Source organism: Rhamphochromis longiceps, linkage group LG3 (genome assembly GCF_057381845.1).
Source record: "Rhamphochromis longiceps isolate RC_006_pf linkage group LG3, R_longiceps_female_GT1.1, whole genome shotgun sequence".
Lineage (NCBI taxonomy): Eukaryota > Metazoa > Chordata > Actinopteri > Cichliformes > Cichlidae > Rhamphochromis > Rhamphochromis longiceps.
In genome coordinates, this window is record NC_140559.1 from 44,698,814 (window position 1) to 44,720,990 (window position 22,177).

At 41.1% G+C, this 22,177-nt stretch overlaps 1 protein-coding gene across 2 annotated transcripts; it reads left to right on the forward strand.

The window, feature by feature from the left end:
* The first annotated feature begins 5,599 nt into the window (after positions 1–5,599).
* LOC146674986 (uncharacterized) lies at positions 5,600–13,277 on the forward strand. 2 transcript variants are annotated; one of them, XM_085399508.1, is made up of 2 exons: positions 5,600–5,952; positions 10,764–13,277. In XM_085399508.1, exon 2 carries the CDS (start codon positions 11,149–11,151, stop codon positions 12,769–12,771), a length of 1,623 nt encoding a protein of 540 aa, XP_085255634.1. In that variant the 5' UTR covers positions 5,600–5,952; positions 10,764–11,148; the 3' UTR covers positions 12,772–13,277. The 2 variants fall into 2 exon arrangements, with proteins under 2 accessions (XP_085255634.1, XP_085255641.1); XM_085399515.1 differs by having other exon boundaries at positions 10,774–13,277.
* Positions 13,278–22,177: the final 8,900 nt, after the last annotated feature.

Below are 22,177 nucleotides of genomic sequence, written 5' to 3' on the forward strand. Positions count from 1 at the left end.
AATACTTTTGGAAAAACAGCTGAATATTTATTAATGCATATGGCAGAATTTTGTAGAATAGTAGCTTATATCTGTGTATTCACATTATATTTATGGTTTTGCATTGCTACTCAAAATTATCTGTCATTAATTTTTTTTAACTTTATTTATTTTATTTACACTCCAAAGAGGCAGATATCCTTATTAAGTGCTTGAGAAATAGTTATTTAGCCTTTGTGAAAGTTTTTCTTTCTTTGGACTTTCTCTCTCTAGGGATGGGTGGATGGATGGATGGATGGATGGATGGATGGATGGATGGGTGGGTGGGTGGATGGATGGATAGAGGATAGATGGATAGATAGAGTTGGTTAGTTAGCACCATTGAACACACAATGGAACATGATCAGTCATGGATTGGCCTCCCCAGGTCTCAGACCTCAACATTATTGGAGCAGTGTGAGATCATCTCCACAGAGGACAGAACAAAAGGCAGCCAACATCCAAAGAAGAGCATTGAATGACCTTTAGGAATGGCCTGCAACACGATTCCTGAAGACTAGTTCAAGAAATGACAAGAAAGAGTTCTGGCTGTACTAAAGAATAAAGGTGGTCATACCAGATATTGGTTTTAAACTCTTTAGAACTGTACAAACTCTGCTTTTGCCTGGCATACTGTATTTGCCCGTATATCTGCACCTATTTCACATTTTCATAGGAAAATATGAAGAAACGAGATGCTGCTCAAGACTCTTACACAGTACTTTATGAATTTCACGACATCATAAAGTTTCACCACATCCCATTTAAAAATAAAACAGACAGAGAGGACGTGTTACATAAGCATCCACAGCGCCCATCTTTGCCCCAGCTGCTTGTGTCAATCTTTTACCACATTTTCATTTTTTCTTTCCTGAGATCTGAGGAAGTCTAACCATGTAAAGTTGGTATGTTTATACAAAAGAAAGTTTTCAATGAAGAAGCCTGGGTTTCAGCAAAGCATGACTCAGGCCTGCTCATTCTCCCAGCAGATATGTTTTTAATCTTCTTTCTAATTCAGGTACATGAGCACAAACATGAGAAAAATGTAGTTTGCACCTTGCCCCTTGTGTTGGTAAAAATGAAGTATATCCCGTCTCCTGCCACCCAGTCACCTACTGCATTACAAGAAGCCTGCTCACCATATGAGTCATGCGCTAGCATCTTAGATGCCAAACTGTGTGTGTACTTGAACGGTGTGCGGTTGTCGATGCATTCAGCTGCTAACCTCTGCTGCCCACCCGTGCAGGTATTAAAGCCCATTAACGCACACATACTCCGACAAACAAACGCACATCCACAAACACACCCAGGTGCATTGTTCAACGGATTAAAGCACTGGGGATGGCATTCCAAAACCCTGCATGAGCATCCTTCTAACATCTCCCATTGGCCAGCATCCAAAAACGGTTAAACAACAAATTCTTTTTAATTAAGTGGCATAATTAGCATTCTACATGTTAAAGTGACATTTCCCATCTCTGCCTGTAGTGCAAGTGTCCGGGCTCCATCTTCCCCTAATTTCAGCATTAATAACACGGCATGATGTCATCTACTTAGCTTATGTCCAGCCGGAGGTGCTTGGCACCCCCTGTGCCTGTTGTTATGGCAATTAATCTACCCTGGGTTGTAAGGGAGAGAAGGCGGGCCAGGGTGGAATGAGCGGGGACCCTGTCTGATAACAGACAAGGTGATAATTACCTTTGTGTTACGGAGGAGAAAGGGCAGGGGCAGTCAAGGGCACCACCACGGCCCACTATGGTAAATCTCTCACCGCACTCTCACCGCACTTAAAGGTGAGCACAGCAAACACAGTCTGTGTTTGGCTTCTCTGTTTGCTGGGCAGGTGATTGATGGGGTGATCTATGTGTTTTCAGTCTTTGCCCGTGTGCGTCTGTGTCTGCATGCACGGACAGCTTTGCTTGTTTGCGTTCATACAGTATTGGCTCTGCCATGTTATCTTGTGTGCAGGATAAACTAAATGTGTTTTTCTTGTAAACACCATTTCAGCTTTTCTAATTATAGATGCACATCAGTTGACTCAGGGCATCAGTTGTCTGGTGGCCAGAACACATAGTGATACAGGATTTTGATAAGGACTTGTTGATAGCGCTAAAAGTTAGGAACACATCAAGATGCTGAATTTGTGTCGTCATTTATCTTCTGCATCAAAGAGTCAAAGACAGATATTTATAAATAATCTTTACCAGCAGATAGAAAATGGATGGGTTTTAGATTTTCAATGAACTCTACATGTAATTTTCTTTTGATTGAAGGATAAAACTTTCAGTAAAAATAAAATATCTAAAGAAAAACGTGACCCCTTGTCAAAAAATAAATGAAACATTAATTTTCACGTGAAATTGCCAATTAAAATTAAACATTTTACATGAAAGTATGTACCAAGAAGTGAGTTTGTGGCAAAATGATGCATATTCAAAGGGAAGAATATAACTGTTATTTGTGTGGTTTTGTTATTAAATGGCCTTTTTTTCTCTTCCTTATTATCTTCCCGAATAACTCAGAAGGCCAGTGAACTGTGGGCGTACTGCTTGGTAGCAATTCTAATCATTACAAGAAAATGTACTTTGTATAATACGTGCTCTGTGAATGGCTTACGGAAGCCAAGGCTAATACATTCAGAGCTTCTTTTTCAGTCACTGTAGCTGTCATTTCCAGTAAGATCTCGTGTCAAAAGAAACCTCAGGGACACATTACACTAGTAGAATTCAGCTCAAGAGCCCTTGAGTTTGATGTTAATACCCTTGGGTGAACCTGGGACCATTTTTGGTCCCGAGGACCACAAAAGGATGGATTTTTGAGGTTCTAGGGTTAAGAGTGCTTATTCACATTATTTTATTCTTTGTTGGCTGCTTGTTTTTATGTACACCCCACACTACTGCTGATAGAGCATGTAGTCAACACTAATCACTTAAACTAGGTTAGTCGGATAAGAAGACAAGACGTGAAGACAAGTTAGATGACAAACACAAGACAAGTTGGCCTTTAAAGTTGCACATGCTACATACCAAAAACAAATAAATAATAATTGTTTTTCTCTTTGGGGAGGGTTTCTTTGCGGTGTTTTTAGCATCCCTTGGGCTCTGCATCACTTTAATGCGCTCACCAGCCACAGGTAAAGTGGTCCAACTGCTAATTAGCCAATTATGTCAGAGATGACCTGCTGAAGGTCAACCTGTGCATCAGAATGTGGAAGAAAGGTAATCTAAGGACCATGGTTGTTGCTGGCAGACAGCTTGGAGGATTTCAGAAACTGCGGATCTTCTGCGGATTTTCCCACATAACCATCTCTGAGGGATTACAGAGAATGGTTAGAAAAAATAAAATTTCCAGTGATCAGCATATTTTTGGCAGAAAAAAAAATCAAAAACAGAATACCCACACTGCTTCGAACTGATAACAAGGCAACACTAACTCAAATAAGCACTCACTGCTGCCCAGGTAGTGAAGAGCATCTATAATTGCACAGCATGTCGAACCTTGAAGCAGATTGGCTACAGTAGCAGAAGACCACACCAGGTGCAAATTCTGTCAGCAAAGAACAGGAAACTGAGGGCGCAATTTCCACAGGATTATAAAAAATGGACAACAGAAGGTTGGAAAAATGTTGCCTCCTCTGATGAGTCTCAATTTCTCTTATGAGATTTGGGTGGGAGTGTCAGTAATGATGTAGGGGTTAATTTATTAGCACACTTTTGGGCCCTTACTACAAACTGAGCATTGTGTAAACCCTACAGCCACAACTGTCACTGATGATGTCCATCCCTTTATGACCACAGCGTGTCCACCTTCTGATGGCTGCTTCCAACAGGAAAGCACACCATGTCACAAAGTTCAGATCATCTCAAACTGTTTCCTTAACATGACAATGTTCTTAAATATTGTACTCAAATGGCATCCACAGTCACCAGATCTCAGTTAAATACAGCACCTTTGGGATGTGGTGGATGGATGTGGAGTCAACAAATCTGCAGCCAGTGTGTGATGCTATCATGTCAACATGAACCAGAATCTCTGAGGAATGTTTTAGTGCCATGAAAAAGGAAAGCAAGAAAGGGAAGCTTCATGAGACACTATATGATTAGCAAGGTGTACAATAATATCATTCTGGTTGGGAGAATGTGGCATTTTTATGTTTCTATAGCAAACAAAAAAACTATAAAACTGTAATATAATTTTATGCTTTGCATAAATTACACAAGTACATTGTGGCATGCTACAGTGACAGTGATGCTTGTAGCTGTTTTTTAACCCACTGAGACAGCCAATTTGCTTTTAGTCTTGATGATGGCTATTAATCTTCTTGTCAAATATTCGCAAAGTAAACATAATAATGCATTTCCCAAAATGTCAAAATGCTGATTTAAATATTCATATCTGAAGGACTTTTCAAACAAACCATCGCTGTTCACAGCTGAAGCCTCCAGGACTGAGGCCCTGATAAATCTGAGCACCCTGTAGTGAAGTTCTTACATTCAGTTATACAAATGGTAGACAGAATATTGTCTTTATCTAAATTGTTGAAAAAGTCACAAAGAATTGCAGCAGTCATACATGGTTGTGATACACTGTATACATTTTGCGCTGTGGGATTTTGTTTAAGTCAAACTACATATGGCGAAACTGAATATGTCATGCATTAACCTACCGAGACAGTATCAGCATATGTGTGAGTCAATAAAAGAAAGTCTTGTTTTGTCAGTCTGTCGCTGACTGTCTCCAGTCAAACACGCCACGTCTGACATTTGCTTCTGTCCAGTTATTTGCCAAGATATGGAGCAGAGGAATGACTTCCTTTGTTCCCCAGTAGGTCAAGCATTATGGGACACAAATATATATTTCTTGCAGCTGTACATTTTCTCTCTGATTTGAATAGAAGAGAAAAAAACAGCAATGGCTGTTCACTTTTTTTTTCACTGGTGTTGGTACAGTCATGTATCCCAACAAATATCACCACAGAATTCACAAAGCCTCTTATATCAGCACTTACTCTCTGAATAAACACTAGTTCCATTGGCAGTCCATACTATAATACTGCCTCTACTAAATGTAACAGGTGATGTGGAACTGTGCCGCCGCTTTTTGGCGTTCCTGTCTTTTATTGTGACCAGTAGTTTGCACCTTGTTATAAAAGCACTGTTTGTAAATTCATAAAGGTATTGATTGTAACAGTAATAGTTAAAATATCCTTTACTTGACACGGTGTTTTGAATGGGATTGTTAAGAGAATTTTTATTTTAGTTAAATCATTAAAGTATAATCAAGTAGAAACAAGTATGCCTTATAATCAAGTGTTTATATATTTTCACACGGTAAAGCTTACTGTTGAAAAGAACACAATGTATTCCTTGCTTAAGTGTGTGAGATGTTTGACAAAGACAGGACATATACATGCATTCTTTACTTCAGTGTCTGCGATGTCAGATAAGCATGAATACTGCTGTGTCGTTGTTTTTCAGTTTGTGTGCAGAAGTTAGATAGCTAAGACAATGCCTGAGCTCTCCCCTCTTCAGTTGAAAGAGGAAGTATTATGTAACCCATTTTGCCTTATAAATAAAGCGAGTAAACGGTGCTCGGGGTGTTAGTCTGCTCAGAGACTCTCACCCGTGCGCACGTCTTTGAAACTCTGAGTCGGTCTGCCAGTGTCTCATTTCTCTCTTACTGTGTTTGAACAAATTGTCAACCCTTGACATTTAATTGGTCCTTCGTAGCCGGAGAACTGACTGTTATTTTAACGTCTAGTTTTCCACAGACGGTCTCCATCGGATCCTGACGTCGTGACGCCTGCGCTGGAAGAAATCTGATCAGTAAAACGAAAAACCCGGGAACGTGAATTCGATCTCCGGTCAGCGTTCGGCCTTCACGGCTCCAGGACCCGATGAGCACCGGATCTTAAAACGCAGCGCCACAGTAGAGGTGAATATGACACGCATTCCACCAAGCGCTAAAATACGTTGATATTGAGATTTTCCTTTAAGTAGTGTGTAAACCTAGGTACGCCGACAGATCTCAGTGTCCATGCGGGACTAAGAAGACGACAGGCAAGAGCGAAATTCTAGAAAAATCGCTATTAAAAGTTCCGGTCGCTCTGGGAGTGGCTGCAACGGAACAGGTTTCCGGTCACTCAAGAAGAGTGGCTGAAGGTGAAGGTGTTACACAAATAAATAGGCCTACGGAAAATCTCAATAAAAATCATAGAAACGCGCTTTGTTTGTGAGGAGTGAGTTGTTTTTACGACCCAATACGCGGTCGAACCACTTCTCAAACTGTTTTCCTGTGTACACTCACGTATTGGTAAAGGTGGAAAAAAGGGTTGTGCTTCATCACGTAAAATTGATAACCGCTCTCTCAATTAGTGGGAGAGTAGAAGGCTGTTATCGAAAACCCATTCTCACTTTTTCATGCCAAAGAAGGTGTCACAGTTCTGACGTAATTAGTTCAAAATGGGTAACTCTAAAACTAAAGTAAAATTAACAGCAGATGAAGGATGGTTGGAAAAAAACTGTCCAAATGCAGGAAGAGTCAGTGCAAATAGGTGGAGAAATCCACATAAAATTTATTGCCCAGCCTGGCAAGGCAAATGCAATCAAGAATCAATAACTGCTTTAAAGGCTGCTTTACAAAAAGAATTATTTGAGGAAAAGAGCCAAAAGAAAAAAGCAAAACGCTTAGCAGAATGGCACCTTTTCAAGGCGTGGATGGTAGAAAACGATAAACGCATTGCTAAACGTGCCCAAAAGCAGGACAAAGAAGAGATAGAAGAGATATGAGATGTTATAACTGTGGTAAAATCGGGCACTTTGCTCGAAACTGTAGAAATGTAAGCCAAGAACAGGAAGGTGGAGATGACAGGCGCAGACGCCGTGATGAATGACTAGCACAAGAAAAGGGAAGTGAAACAAGTGAAGGGGAAGTTTACAACATTGAACAACTGCTGTTAGGCTCAGAAGCAAAGCCCACCGTTATAGTGCACGTTAACGGGGTCCCAATAAAATTCCTTTGCGACACAGGTGCTTGTAAAACTGTCCTAACAGTAGAAGTCCCAAATTTAACCTCTTCAAAAGATACCTTAATCGTGAAATCAGCCTCAGGACATGTGACAAAACAGCATCTAACCGACCCCCTTTTTATGTCACATAGAGATAGTGGCCGTGCCTGCAAAAATCAGTGCATCTATGATCCATCTTGTCCACTAAATTTGTTAGGAAGAGATGCTTTAACAAAATTAAAAATAGGAGTTTTTCCTGAAGAAAGTGGCATGAAAGCCAGACTCCTACTCTCTGAAAGTCAGAGCCAAACTGAAGATATTTTTGTTTGTGAAGGTTTAGGTGAGCCAAATTATTACTGGGCCTTAGATTTACCAAAACTTGAACCATTAGAGGCCAAAGCTAATATGTACTTACCTGAGCACTCACATAGACAGGACCCAGCAAAATATCACAACACCTTGTGGTATAAATATGTCCCAGGTCCAGACAAAATTTATGATCAACAAGTGCACAGACTAGGACCGCAAAAACTAGTCCTACAACACCTGTATGTGACACAGAGTGGTAATGCAGTATGCTCAGTGTTACAGACAGATGCAGTGCAGCGCTTAAATAAGATATGCAACCCTCATGTATCTGTTGCACGCAACGACCAAACGCCTTGGTCTGAGTTAGGCACAGTGCTGAGAAATGTAGAAATGGACAGATATGACAAAATAGAGTGTGAGGACTGGCAAAAAGGCCGTAGAACTGGGTGCATGAGGCTAACGCTGTGTTGGCCGGTGACAGCCACACCAGCCACACATTTAGCCACAACAGAGCAAGATGAATGACAAGTATTAACAATTGAAGCACATCCAGAACTAGAGAAGCTGCCACAAACATTATGGTCTCAAGGACCCACGGATGTAGGCCTAATAAAAGGAGCAGATCCAGTAGTGGTGAAAACTACAACCTCATATAGGCCTGTAAAACCACAATATCCCTTGAGTGCAGAGGCAAAAGAAGGTATCAGACCAGTCATAGCAGAGATGCAAAAAGCAGGTATTCTCGTGAAAACTAATGAAGCCACGTGTAATACACCAATTTTTCCAGTAAAAAAGGCTAATACAGGAAAATATCGCTTAGTTCATGATCTAAGAGCAATAAATGAGGTAACAGAGCAAATACCTCCAGTGGTTGCAAATCCACACACAATTCTAAATCAAGTAACACCAAAAGAACGGTGGTTCTCTGTAATAGACTTGTCCAATGCCTTCTTCTCTGTACCTCTGCACCCTGACTCACAGAAGTTATTCGGATTCACCTTTGACAATCAAAAGTATACTTATACAAGGTTGCCTCAGGGATTCCAGAATAGCCCAACTCTGTATGCAGAGGCTTTGAGAAAATCAATGTCATCTTGTACGCTCCCTGCCCCAGGGCAGTTCTTGTTGTATGTAGATGATATATTGATCACAGGCCATACAAAAGATGAGTGCAAAGAAAACACATTAACAGTTTTGCAACATCTCGCAGAGCAAGGCCATAAAGTGTCACAGCATAAACTGCAATTGTGGAGCCAGGAAGTAACATACCTTGGCCACAAATTGACAGGACAAGGCAGGCAGCTGTTAGAGAGCAGAAAGATAGCAGTCCAAAATGCCCCAAAACCAGTAACTAAACAACAAATGATGAGTTTTTTAGGACTGTGCAATTTCTGTAGATGCTGGATTCCAGAATACGCATTACTAGCTCAACCACTACAGAACCTCATTTATGGTAAAGATCTAGCATTAAAAGACAAAGTACAATGGACTCCAGAAGCAGAAAAAGCTTTCGTTGATTTGAAAATAGCACTGCAGACATGTACCGTCTTAGCATTACCAGACTATGGAAAACCTTTCGTTCTCCATGTTGATGGTGCAGGAGGGTATATGAAAGCAGTCTTAACTCAAGCTTTTGGAGAAAAACAACGTCCATTAGCTTTCTACTCATGCAAACTTGACTCTGTAGCTGCTGGATTACCTACCTGTGTTCAGGCATGCGCAGCAGCAGCAGAGGCAGTTAAAAAATGTGCAGACATTGTGCTAGGACATAAATTGATCATCAAAGTCCCACATGCAGTGACCTCTATTTTGCTCCAAGCGAACCTCTCTTTCCTCACGCATGCAAGACAACTTTCTTATGTGGGGATTCTACTTACACAATCACACATAAAAATAGAGAAGTGTGGCCAGCTAAACCCAAGTACACTTTTGCCGACTTCTCTGGACGGAGAACAACACTGTTGCATTCAAAAATTAGAGGAAGATACAAAACCTCGCACTGATATATACAGCTCCCCCCAGAGCAGTTTCAGTAATGTTTTTGTGGACGGCTCAGCGTCAAAAGACATTCACGGTAGAAATTGTGTGGGTTATGCGGTCACAACTGTTGATAAAGTGATAGAAGCAAAAGCTCTCAGCTCCTCAAACTCTGCTCAAAGCGCAGAACTAACCGCAGTCATCAGAGCATGTACTTTATATAAGGGTCAAAGTGTTAATGTTTACACAGACAGTCAATATGTCTATTCAGCAGTTCATCATTTCGCTAAAATATGGCATAACAGAGGAATGACAACTTCCTCAGGCAACACAGTTCAACATGCAAACCTTCTAAAAAAGCTATTAGAAGTAATAACGTTGCCAAAAGAATTAGCACTATGCAAATGTGCAGCTCATCAAAAGGATGACACAGAAATTACGAGAGGAAATAACTTTGCTGACAAAGCAGCAAAAGCAGCTGCAGAAAAACAAATTGATGTTTTAACAACAGAAACCATAGATCTAATACCTTTAGAAATACTAGCAGATGCACAGAAAACAGCATCGCTGAGTGAACAAAAATCTTGGGTGAAAGATGGAGCAGAATTAAAAGACAACCTTATGATGTGTAATGGCAAACCAGTGCTTCCAAAATCTTTGCATAGAACTGCTGCTTTAGTGACACATGGGAAAACTCATGTGTCATCAGGAGGGATGATTAATATTCTTAATAAACAATTCTATACAAAAAATTTTGAAAGTTCAGCACAAGAGTTTATCAGAACATGTATGATTTGCCAAAGACACAACGCACAGGGAAATCTACGTCCAAAGCGAGGGCATTTCCCTATACCACCGCATCCATTTCACACTGTCCACATGGATTTCATAGAATTAAATGAATCACAATCCTCCAAATATGCACTTGTGATAATTGATGTATTTTCCAAGTGGCCAGAAATATACCCAGTGAAAAAAGCAGATGCAATATCAGTAGCAAAATGTCTATGTAATCATTTTATTCCAACGTACGGTATTCCATCTCTGATAAGATCAGACAATGGCACACATTTTGTAAATGAAGTAATAAGTAAAGTTTCTGAAGCTTTAGGCTTCAGCATAAAACATCACTGTTCTTATCATCCACAAAGTGCAGGATTAGTCGAGAGAACTAACGGCACAATTAAACAAAGGTTGAGGAAATGTATGGAAGAGACTAAAAAACCTTGGCCTGAATGTCTAAGCTTGGTTAAATTATGGATGAGAATAACTCAAGGAACAGGTGGTCTAACGCCATTTGAAATCGTACATGGCAGACATTTTCCACTCCCCATAATGAGTGAGCCAATTAATAAATCTATTGCAGAAACAACAATGGCAGAATGGATGACAAAACTATTTGAGAATAAAGAAGTGAGATTAAGCAATCAACTGCCGAGTGACTTTTCTTCAGTTTCTTGCAGGTTGAACCCCGGTGATTGGATTCTGATTAAAGTCCTCCAGCGGAAAAACTGGAGTGCTCCAAAGTGGGAAGGTCCCTTCCAGGTGCTACTTACCACACCCACAGCGTGTAAGATAGCCGAACGAGTTTCGTGGATTCATCAATCCCACGTGAAGAAAGTGTTTGCACCACAATAAGACGCCGGTTCCCCTGACTCTTACGTGAACCCCTGCTGGAGGACAGGGCTGAACGGGTTTCCCGCCCTGTGCTTCCTCGGCAGTGCTACTCACGTGGGAGCTCGGGTGTGCCTGGTCGCCCTGAAGATCAGACTGACCTATCCCACCGAAGAGCAGAACCAATAATAACACCAGGGACGCCTGAATAAAATCTCAACAAGATGACTGAGGAAAACAACCTGATAAATCCAGAAGAAGAACCAGCTTCAGAATCAATGCTAGCACCAGTTCCAGCCCCAAAGCTGTTGTGCTTGGGCGCTTGTGACATCAAACGAAAACTACTCATGTGCTACATATTCTGTCTAATGGCTATCCTCCTGATGACGACACTCTTTTGGTTGATGCCCAGTGGAACCCACAAGACAGTACCAATTATTCTCCGACCTAAGAGGTGGACCCACGACAACTCGCACCTGAAGGAGATAGACAAAGAACACAACCACCCGTGGCTGAACAATGCATGGTACCGGTATGTCCATGACAGAGTGCACAGAGAAGACAATGCCGCAAACTGCTATGTCTGCTCACATATGCCCACGACAGCACTCCATGCCACAGTGTATGGAAAACCCCCAACCAAGGCTGAAGCACTCTGCATATATGACAAAGCCATTACCGGGACCTGCTCAACACCAGGAAAACCTGTGATGGTGATAGGTGGATCCATAAAGGACCAAAACAGCAACACATGCCACAACACTACACAATATATAGTCCCACAGAGTGTAAAGTCTTTAATCTACAACATAACAAACTGCACCCACCAGTACCCAAATATAAACTACACCTGCAATGAAGCCTACTGGGTGCATATAAACGTCAGCCATAGAAAACTGAAATCATTCTCAGTTGTTTTGCCACCTGACATACAACACCCAGTGTGCTTTAACTTCACAGGAGCAACCGGACAAACAGGTACGCCCCAGGGTCTGAAGAAATTAGGACAAAACCGAAACTGCTCCATGATCCTGGCGGCACCAGATTGGGATGGCATCGGCTCATCGACAGGTACATACTGGGTACAGGGCGCAGCTTGGGCGTGTGGCCTGAAAGTCTATTTCATGCTGCCACCAAACAGCACCGGACTCTGTGCCCCTGTTCTGGTATCTGACCACACCTTTAAGATGTCAGTGAACAGCAACACCAGAGCTAAACGTAGCACAGGCCTCAAGCCCCATGATCCATATCTTGGTTCTGATGTACCAGATGACTTCAAACTCTGGACCAAGAGCCAGAAGGTAATACACGCTTTGTTTCCATGGATAGGAGTAGGGAAACACGCACTACGGATAGAAACCCTGGACTATCGTTTTGGATTATTTTTAAATGCTTCAACCCGCATTAATCAAGGACAGAATGAAGAAATTGATGCAATTCGCATCACTGTCATGCAGCACCGAGTGGCTTTAGACATCATTCTCGCAGAGAAAGGTGGTCTCTGCGTATTGTTTAACACTACATGTTGTACCTACATACCTGATAACATCCATTCATTAAACATGACAAATGCTTTGAATGTTTTGAAACAACTGAGCGGCTCTTGGAAATCTCTACTGATTAAAGGCCTGTTGGCCCTTTTCAGTGTGATGTTACTATTTTGCCTTTTCATTGCTTGTATTATCCCATGTCTGAGAAGCATAATGACAAACATGTTCAAGCGTATGTTAGGAAACCATGTCTTGGCTCAGTCAGTTATGGAGGATCCCTATCGTCAGTATGGTATGCTGAGTGTGGGAGAGAGAGAAGAAAATCTCTATGACAATCTTGACAAGCTTGTTGTTTAATTATTTCACTGAATGACGTGCAAGTTGAAAATGTGACTAACAAGTGACTATGCATTGAGTAAAACATGTGAAATATATTAACATCAGGAGGGAATGTTAAGAGAATTTTTATTTTAGTTAAATCATTAAAGTATAATCAAGTAGAAACAAGTATGCCTTATAATCAAGTGTTTATATATTTTCACACGGTAAAGCTTACTGTTGAAAAGAACACAATGTATTCCTTGCTTAAGTGTGTGAGATGTTTGACAAAGACAGGACATATACATGCATTCTTTACTTCAGTGTCTGCGATGTCAGATAAGCATGAATACTGCTGTGTCGTTGTTTTTCAGTTTGTGTGCAGAAGTTAGATAGCTAAGACAATGCCTGAGCTCTCCCCTCTTCAGTTGAAAGAGGAAGTATTATGTAACCCATTTTGCCTTATAAATAAAGCGAGTAAACGGTGCTCGGGGTGTTAGTCTGCTCAGAGACTCTCACCCGTGCGCACGTCTTTGAAACTCTGAGTCGGTCTGCCAGTGTCTCATTTCTCTCTTACTGTGTTTGAACAAATTGTCAACCCTTGACAGGGATTTTCGTAATCAAGTAAAGAATTGTAAATTTCTTTGGTGATCTTCTGTGGTCATTCATTCATTCCTTCTAAGATAAACCAGATTTTTGATTTGGTCACTTCTAAACATTCTCTGATAGGTTTATTTTCTTGTTTTTCAGTCTAATGGTGGCCGTATCACTTGCATCAGCACCTCTCTGACCTCATATTGAGAGTTCCAGTAAACAACAGTCAAGTGCAAATTCAGCACTTGGAATTAAACCCAGATCTGCCAAATTGTTACAAAATAACAACGGCGAGATCCGCACCTGGACGTAGAACTGTTTGTCAGTTAATTCTCCAATTAGTCTTGACCCTATAAAAATCAGGGACTATGTCTAAAAATGGCTATATTGCAACCCCTTGAATAAAGGTGTCTGCACTTCAATCGCATCTTGGTTGTTTGATTCAAACTCAAACAAGTAAAATTCTGCCTGGTCATACATGTGGCTCGTCCTATTAGAGTGTGTCTGAGTGTGTGCAACTCTTTCCAACTCCAACGTTTGCTGGTGTGTGTGAGTTTGCTGCTGTGACAGGTGGAGACGGCTGATTGGCTGGTTTGAGGATGCTGTTGTCTACGGATTGTATCACTGGATGGACACCGCCTCTTAACCTCCAGCTGACAGCCACCTTGCTCCTCTCATTTTCTCCTGTGCACCCAGCAAAGAGCTGATAGGTAGTTTGCTACTGGCACTGAGTGTTTGTGTGAGAAGCCTCATTAAAAGCTGTGATGAGATTCTTGGATATATTCCGATATCTCTGTTCTGAGCTTAGAGCCTTGTGTAAATAATCCTTGCAAACACTGCAAATACTTACACACTGTATATATTGGGCACTTTGTTACAGTTTAGTATGAGTGAGAAGCTTTGTTTGTTGGAACCCTTTTGCTTTTGTTTATTGATTAGGAGGATACTTTAGAGAAGTCCCTTGTTTTCTTTTTATTTTTGGTTAGGGAAAATTAGGGCCCATTAGAAACGTGTTGTTTGTTGTCTTGTCATTGCTCACCTCGTTGCAGCTCAGCATCTTAGACTGTTTGGTGTGCCGTCTTTTTCTCCGGAGTGATAGAAGTGTGGAGGCGCGCCTCATGTTATGCCTAGGTTACCCCCAGGCCACTTTCTTGAGTCTTTTCTTTTCCTCAATTAAGTAATGCAACACTATGTGATCAAACTACTCATCTCTAAATGAAATCTGTGTTTGTACAAAGGATATAAATGTGCTTGTTTGTATGTATTGGGAGGAAAAAAGCCTAGTGAGCGAGCAAAAGAGATGAGTTGCTACGCATGTTGGCTCTGTTAGTCAGGAATTGATCGGCTGCATGCATTAGCAGATTGCCTATTGATGAGTTGGGAGATTTATAATGCTCTGATTGATGTTAGCAATCTAGGAGTATAAATAAATGAATATGTGCTTGCCCTGGTAGGTGATGGCAGTAAAGCCTTGATTTGCAAGCTCATCTCCAATCACCAATGTCACATTTAGTATGCCCTCATCACTGGGCATCACTGGCACATAATGTACACAGCGAAATGTGATGTCAGGCATACTGACAGGACAACATGTAACTTGGTGCTCTCATTCTTTCATTCAGTATAAAACCTTTAGAAATAAAGGTTGAATGAAGAAAAAAATTAGCTGAAGTGGGAACTACACTTGTTTGACCATGAGCTAAGTGAAAATGTGACAGGTCTATAAATCACTGATGTTCAAATCCATTTAAAAAGTAAAGAGAAAAGATTCCTTCAGCTTTTTTTTTTAATCTCTATTTTAAACTTACGCTATGCTAAAATTGTAAGTCTCTATAGCTATGCAAATATGTAACACACCTTAGGTGCATTTTGGGCTTATTCAAAAGTAAACTTTGTTTTCATTTGCCAGATGTGTTTTAATATCATTTTACTAGGGCTATGGTTTAATAAGTACATTTATAAACTGTGAATTACGCTTGCATTACCTGTAGTGTTTTGGCATTAAAATGTTGCTGTGTAATGTGGCAGGGATTGCTGCAATATCACAACAACTGGAGGGTTAAAAAGAGTCAGTCTAAGGAGCTTGGAAAGAAAAGCATCTGGACTTCTTTAAGGAGTCAGTATTTTCATAAGAAAATAATAACAATTTTAAAGCTACATTATGAAAATGGCTCTGCAAATAGAGAGAATACACCAATTCAAATATGATATTAGCACAGTTTATTGAAGCCATTCAAGAGCCACAGTGGAGTAAAGTAAGTCTGTGACGTCACTCCAATACCATTTGGCATCTTCTTCACTTCGTCAGATTGGCAACCAGTCTAGAGTTTACCCCCCCCCCCCTCTCGCCCTATGGTAGCTGGGATGGGCTCCAGTCTCCCCACAACCTCCATAACAACAAGCAGAAAGGAATGGATGGATGGATGGATGGATGGATGGATGGATGGATGGATTTTCCTTTCTATGCTTCCGAAGCACATTTTTGGCTTTGCGAGGGACAGACCTAAATACCTATTAGATCATCTGGCAGAGTATTCAACCTAACCCCCAAAGCCAACCCTAAGCGTGTGAGTGTGAATCTTCAGAGACTGCTGATGATGCAGATGTTGGAACGCACTTGCAGCAAAACCTCCAGAGCCTTTCGCCTAAAGGATGGATCGTTTTGTTTAAGCCTCCAAGGAAATTGGTTTGACCATCAGTCTGAAAAATACCAGTGTTATGGGGCAAGATGTCAGGCACCACAAGTAATGATTATTGACAACCATGAAATGTAGGCTGTCCATCAGTTCACTGACATGGACTCCATTTAGTCAAAATCCATTGGGAAGGCCACAACGGCCGACTCACTACATACATCTGGGAGACAACTAAAGTAACAACCAAGATGATTATCAACCATGCTTGTGTCATCAGCACACCCTTGTATCCAGGATGTACACTTTGCTCAGGCAATGCAGGATGTGCTGGCTTGGTCATGTCTGCCAAGCATAGCTGGACTGGCCATCGGGCATACCGGGCATTTGCCCGGTGGGCCGCTGGCGATTTTTTTCTTTTTATGGGCCGATGGATTTTTTTTTTCTAGGAAGGGTATATATAATGAAAGGTGTTGGATTGGCCAATTGGTCATGATCGACTCTGGGCTGGACCAAATACAGCCGAGGAGGCCGGATGCACCCTCCCCCTTGTTTAGCAATCACGTGATTTTCGCGCATTGCATGTCGGGAACTCGTGGCAAAACAATCCAAGTACCGCATCAAATGCAAGCATTTGCAGCACCGCAAAACGTTCATTCTCCGGTTCCAATACCTTCTTGTTTTTTCTTTGCCGCACAAAAAAGGAATGTACAAAACAAAAGGAGAACAATACCGGTCCGTACAAAGACAGACTCGACGAAAAGACAAAGAAAAGATACAAGGAAAAATCAAAGGAGTGAAAGGGTCAGACCCTTACGAGCACACAGAGGGACAAAAGTCGTTAGCGTGATGCCCAACTTTCACCACGCGCAGATTTATTATTATACGGTTCTTGGAGTGAGTGCATACACTCATGAAGTTTAGTAACTTCAGGTCACTGCAACAAGCCCAGGTACAGTTTACCGACGGATGGGTACAGGACCTTGAAATGCACCGTGTAGAACGACAGACTATCGTACGAACAAAGGTAAGTTTACCAGTCTCACAAATCGTCTTCATAAATACACATTCGTTAACCGTTTATTAATAGGACCTTTGAGCTCAACGGTAATTAATTAGTAGTGGAAATAATTTCTGGTAGCATTACAGAAATGTAGCAGTGACAATAATATTGTATGTTGTAATCGCACTGGACAATTAGTGATACAAAACAACTGTTTTATCCTGTGAATAAAAGTATATGTTTTTGTCAATGTACCATAATAACAGAAGCGAAACACAATATTGTGTCAGGACAATTCACTATTTATGCACAATAGATAAAGGAGCATAGCGCGACAATTTCTGTTCAGCGCCAGACTTGCTTGTAACCTATATCACCAATTATGTTAAGAAAAATGACGCATTAACTACTACAAAACTCTGACCTTTGTGGGAATGCTTGGAGCAGACTAACATGTGAGCTGGAGTGTTCTGAGACGTTATATTTGGTATATCCAGACCATCCGTCGGCTCTTACTTCGGAAACATGGCTTAAAAAATTTCTCTTCAACGACGTAATCCGATAAAAGAAAAAAGATCTCTTTACCCGTCGGCTTCCCGTGGCTGTCATGCGACCGGCTATTGCAGTTAATAATACAACAGCTTCTTGCCATTTTTTGGGTTTCTTTTTATCGCTGTGTAACTGAGTTCAATTGAAAGCCTGCGTGCGGTAGTACCTCTTGCCACAAGTTCCCAGAATCCTTTGCGGTTTTACCCCTGAATGACGTCACATTTTCAATCTTTATCCTGGTGGGCCGGTCTCTAATCAAAATGCCCGGGCCGATTTTTTGTCCCAGTCCAGCCTTGCTGCCAAGTGGACGATTCTGATAGCAAGAGAACAGCAGGCCACCCAAAGATGTGCTACAGGGACATCTGCAAATTGGACCACGAATGCCCAAGTGATCAACACTGAGTGCTGTGAAGGCCTCTCAGCCAATGGCCCAAAGTGGTGAATCACATTGAAGATCACCTCAAGTCAGTAGAAAGCAGTAGACGACAAGCATGCCCATGAAAGGAATGGTCCTCTCTTGCATTGATCTCATCAATAATGACACTATAACAACAACAGAACCCGAAATAACTGCGGCAAAGGAAATTAGAGTAAAGGTGTTTTTTTTGAAAAGCCAAGAGAGCAAAGCTTAAGTTGAAATCATGCTTATCTTATTAAGATTTTGAAGATCTTGTGAGTCAATGACACAACTTTGTCAAAATGTGCATACTGTTTTTCCTTTAATTCATCCTCATTTTCATTTCTTAATTATACCCAATGTGAAATTCGCTCATTCTGTCAAAAAAAATTACTTATAGCAAAGAAACAAATTTAATGTGATCCTTTAGCCGATCTCAAGATGAGTAGAAAGACAGTATATCAGGGTACCCTAATCTCATACAGTTCTGTATCTGAGTTGCAAAGATACTCCATGAATGCCCTAGAATTTAACCTTAACTGTGAAATCATTGACTGTGGGGGAAATCCTGTGATAGTGTGGCTTCTTTGACCTCCACCATCCAAACTCACAAACTCTCTCCATCTGCCCCCATTGGCTCTCAACCTTTGACTCTCCCTTCGAGTTATACCAATGGAGTCTAATCACACATAGCTGAGATTAGCAGTTAGAAGTTAGAAAAACACTTCTGCAACTAGTATAAAATTGATATGACTTTATCCACTGACTGCACATCATGAATACAAACTAGTATCTGAGTACATTATTTATCTGCTTAGAAGGACACCTTTTTGCACTTGCCTCTTAACCCATCTCCAATTTCCTTTTTGATTTTTGATGGGAAGATAGTTACCTGTGGTTAGGTGACTGTTAAGTAGCTTATCGTCTCAACCAGTTTTTATTTTCTTATTGAATATGTAGTGTAACCGACATAACAGTAAAGCTCACTGTGTAACATATTTATTCATACCAATGTAGAGATTATAATTCTCTCCATATGCCTGCAAAACAAACAGAGCCCAGCACACAAGATAGACTGTTGTATAGAACCATCACTAAAGTCATCTTTGGAAGGTGGAAACAGGCAAGTACTTACAAACAATGCTTTCTAACAAGACCTAATTTTTACCAGTTGGATTAAAAATGGATTAAAAAAGTCATTTTGAAAACTAGCACACAATTGATTTTTATTTATACATGTGATGAGTCTGCCCTTCCCTGAGCCAGGTTCTGCCGGAGGTTCCCTGTTGTTAAAAGGGAGTTTTGTCTTCCCACTGTCGCCAACTACAAAGATACTATTGTAATATCTTTGCATTATAATATGAAGTGCCTTGGGGCACCTGCTGTCATGTGGAGCTATGTAAAAAAAATTAATTGAATTAAACAGAAATACATACAGTGGGGCAAAAAAGTATTTAGTCAGCCACCGATTGTGCTAGTTCCCCCACCTAAAATGATGACAGAGGTCAGTAATTTGCACCAGAGGTACACTGCAACTGTGAGAGACAGAATGTGAAAAAAAAATCCATGAATCCACATGGTAGGATTTGTAAAGAATTTATTCGTAAATCAGGGTGGAGAATAAGTATTTGGTCAATAACAAAAATACAACTCAATACTTTGTAACATAACCTTTGTTGGCAATAACAGAGGTCAAACGTTTACTATAGGTCTTTACCAGGTTTGCACACACAGTAGCTGGTATTTTGGCCCATTCCTCCATGCAGATCTTCTCGAGAGCAGTGATGTTTTGGGGCTGTCGCCGAGCAACACGGACTTTCAACTCCCGCCACAGATTTTCTATGGGGTTGAGGTCTGGAGACTGGCTAGGCCACTCCAGGACTTTCAAATGCTTCTTACGGAGCCACTCCTTTGTTGCCCGGGCGGTGTGTTTTGGATCATTGTCATGTTGGAAGACCCAGCCTCGTCCTGTCCCCTTGGCAGAAAAACAGCCCCATAGCATGATGTTTCCACCCCCATGCTTCACAGAAGGTATGGTGTTCTTGGGATGCAACTCAGTATTCTTCTTCCTCCAAACACGACGAGTTGAGTTTATACCAAAAAGTTCTACTTTGGTTTCATCTGACCACATGACATTCTCCCAATCCTCTGCTGTATCATCCATGTGCTCTCTGGCAAACTTCAGACGGGCCTGGACATGCACTGGCTTCAGCAGCGGAACACGTCTGGCACTGCGGGATTTGATTCCCTGCCGTTGTAGTGTGTTACTGATGGTGACCTTTGTTACTTTGGTCCCAGCTCTCTGCAGGTCATTCACCAGGTCCCCCCGTGTGGTTCTGGGATCTTTGCTCACCGTTCTCATGATCATTTTGACCCCACGGGATGAGATCTTGCGTGGAGCCCCAGATCGCGGGAGATTATCAGTGGTCTTGTATGTCTTCCATTTTCTGATGATTGCTCCCACAGTTGATTTTTTCACACCAAGCTGCTTGCCTATTGTAGATTCACTCTTCCCAGTCTGGTGCAGGTCTACAATACTTTTCCTGGTGTCCTTCGAAAGCTCTTTGGTCTTGGCCATGGCGGAGTTTGGAGTCTGACTGTTTGAGGCTGTGGACAGGTGTCTTTTATACAGATGATGAGTTCAAACAGGTGCCATTCATACAGGTAACGAGTGGGGGACAGAAAAGCTTCTTACAGAAGATGTTACAGGTCTGTGAGAGCCAGAGATTTTCCTTGTTTAAGGTGAACAAATACTTATTTTCCACCCTGATTTACGAATAAATTCTTTACAAATCCTACCATGTGGATTCATGGATTTTTTTTTTCACATTCTGTCTCTCACAGTTGAAGTGTACCTCTGGTGCAAATTACTGACCTCTGTCATCATTTTAAGTGGGGGAACTTGCACAATCGGTGGCTGACTAAATACTTTTTTGCCCCACTGTACCAACATACTGGCCAGATGGAGCTGACTAGTCCAGACTGACTATTATGGTTTAAATAGGTTCCATAGGTCAATGTCCAGCAATCACTTGTGATCTCACAAATTCCCTGCATTTCTGTATGGTCAAATGAATATCCTGCCTGCTTGAAGTGCTAACTATACACAAGAATAAATGGTTAATTTTAAAGTATGCGTGTGACTTTTACTCTTTTTTTAATCTTAAATACTTATATCACTTAGTAATATTTTTTGCCACACCCAAATTGCTTTTTTGATGATGCTGTATTTCAAAGGCGTAGTGTGTGTGTTTGTGTCTGGGTGTGTGTTTCAATACCATTGAATCACAGATATAAAAATAATCAATTGCATTCAGTAAAAATTCTGTAATGTGCACGTTGGTAACATACATCTATTGATTTAACATGCAGACACACATGGAAGCACCAACATGAAACATGCACATCATATATCTCTTGGAGGGACTGGGCCTCCTCCTGGGATCGGGCCTCCTCATGGACAGAATAAATAAATGCATCCACAGCCTGTGGTCTGCATGCTGAGCAGTCCGTCAAGCTCTCCTTTCTGCTTCCATGAAGCAAGCAAATGCTTGCGCTGATTCACCTGCCACAGTTGCATATTCCCAGGGCACCCCGATCTTAGTAAAGTATAGCGGAGAAACATAGGGCCATGTGATCAAAAGCGTGTCAGCCATGTCTTAACATGCACTGCTTTGCCCCATTTTTATATATATTTTTTAGAAACCAGCCCCTGAACTTCTCTTCACTTGGAGCTGCATGCTCATAAATTATTGTATTCTTGAAATGAGATACAAAGTATTGCTCCTCCATATGATCACTTGTTTGTCTCACTTTTAATTGGGTTGGTGATAATTATCTGTGTCCACTTATATAAATAAATTATAGGCATTGCAGCATTGTAATCAATTCTGTTTTAGTGCTCTGCAATGAGCTTTGCATGATTAATTACACAATTAAGCACTTTACATGATTTATGTGGTATCTCCATTTTTATTTGCAATATGCATTTTTGCTTTAAACACCACAGAGCAGCATCACTTGCATATCCGGAGATGCTCCAACTGCTGTTTAGTTGTTTGTCAGTCAAATGTGTTTTACCACGATTTACTATATCTAAAAACATATTCCTCTTTCAAAATCAAAGAGGTGTGCAACTTCCTTTTCTACCTTTACAGTCAGGACTTTTGAATTTCTTCAATTTTAAGTGCACCAAATGGACAGGTTCTTATATAGGGCTTTTCTACTCTGCCTGAGCACTCAAAACATGCCTCATTCATCCACTCACAC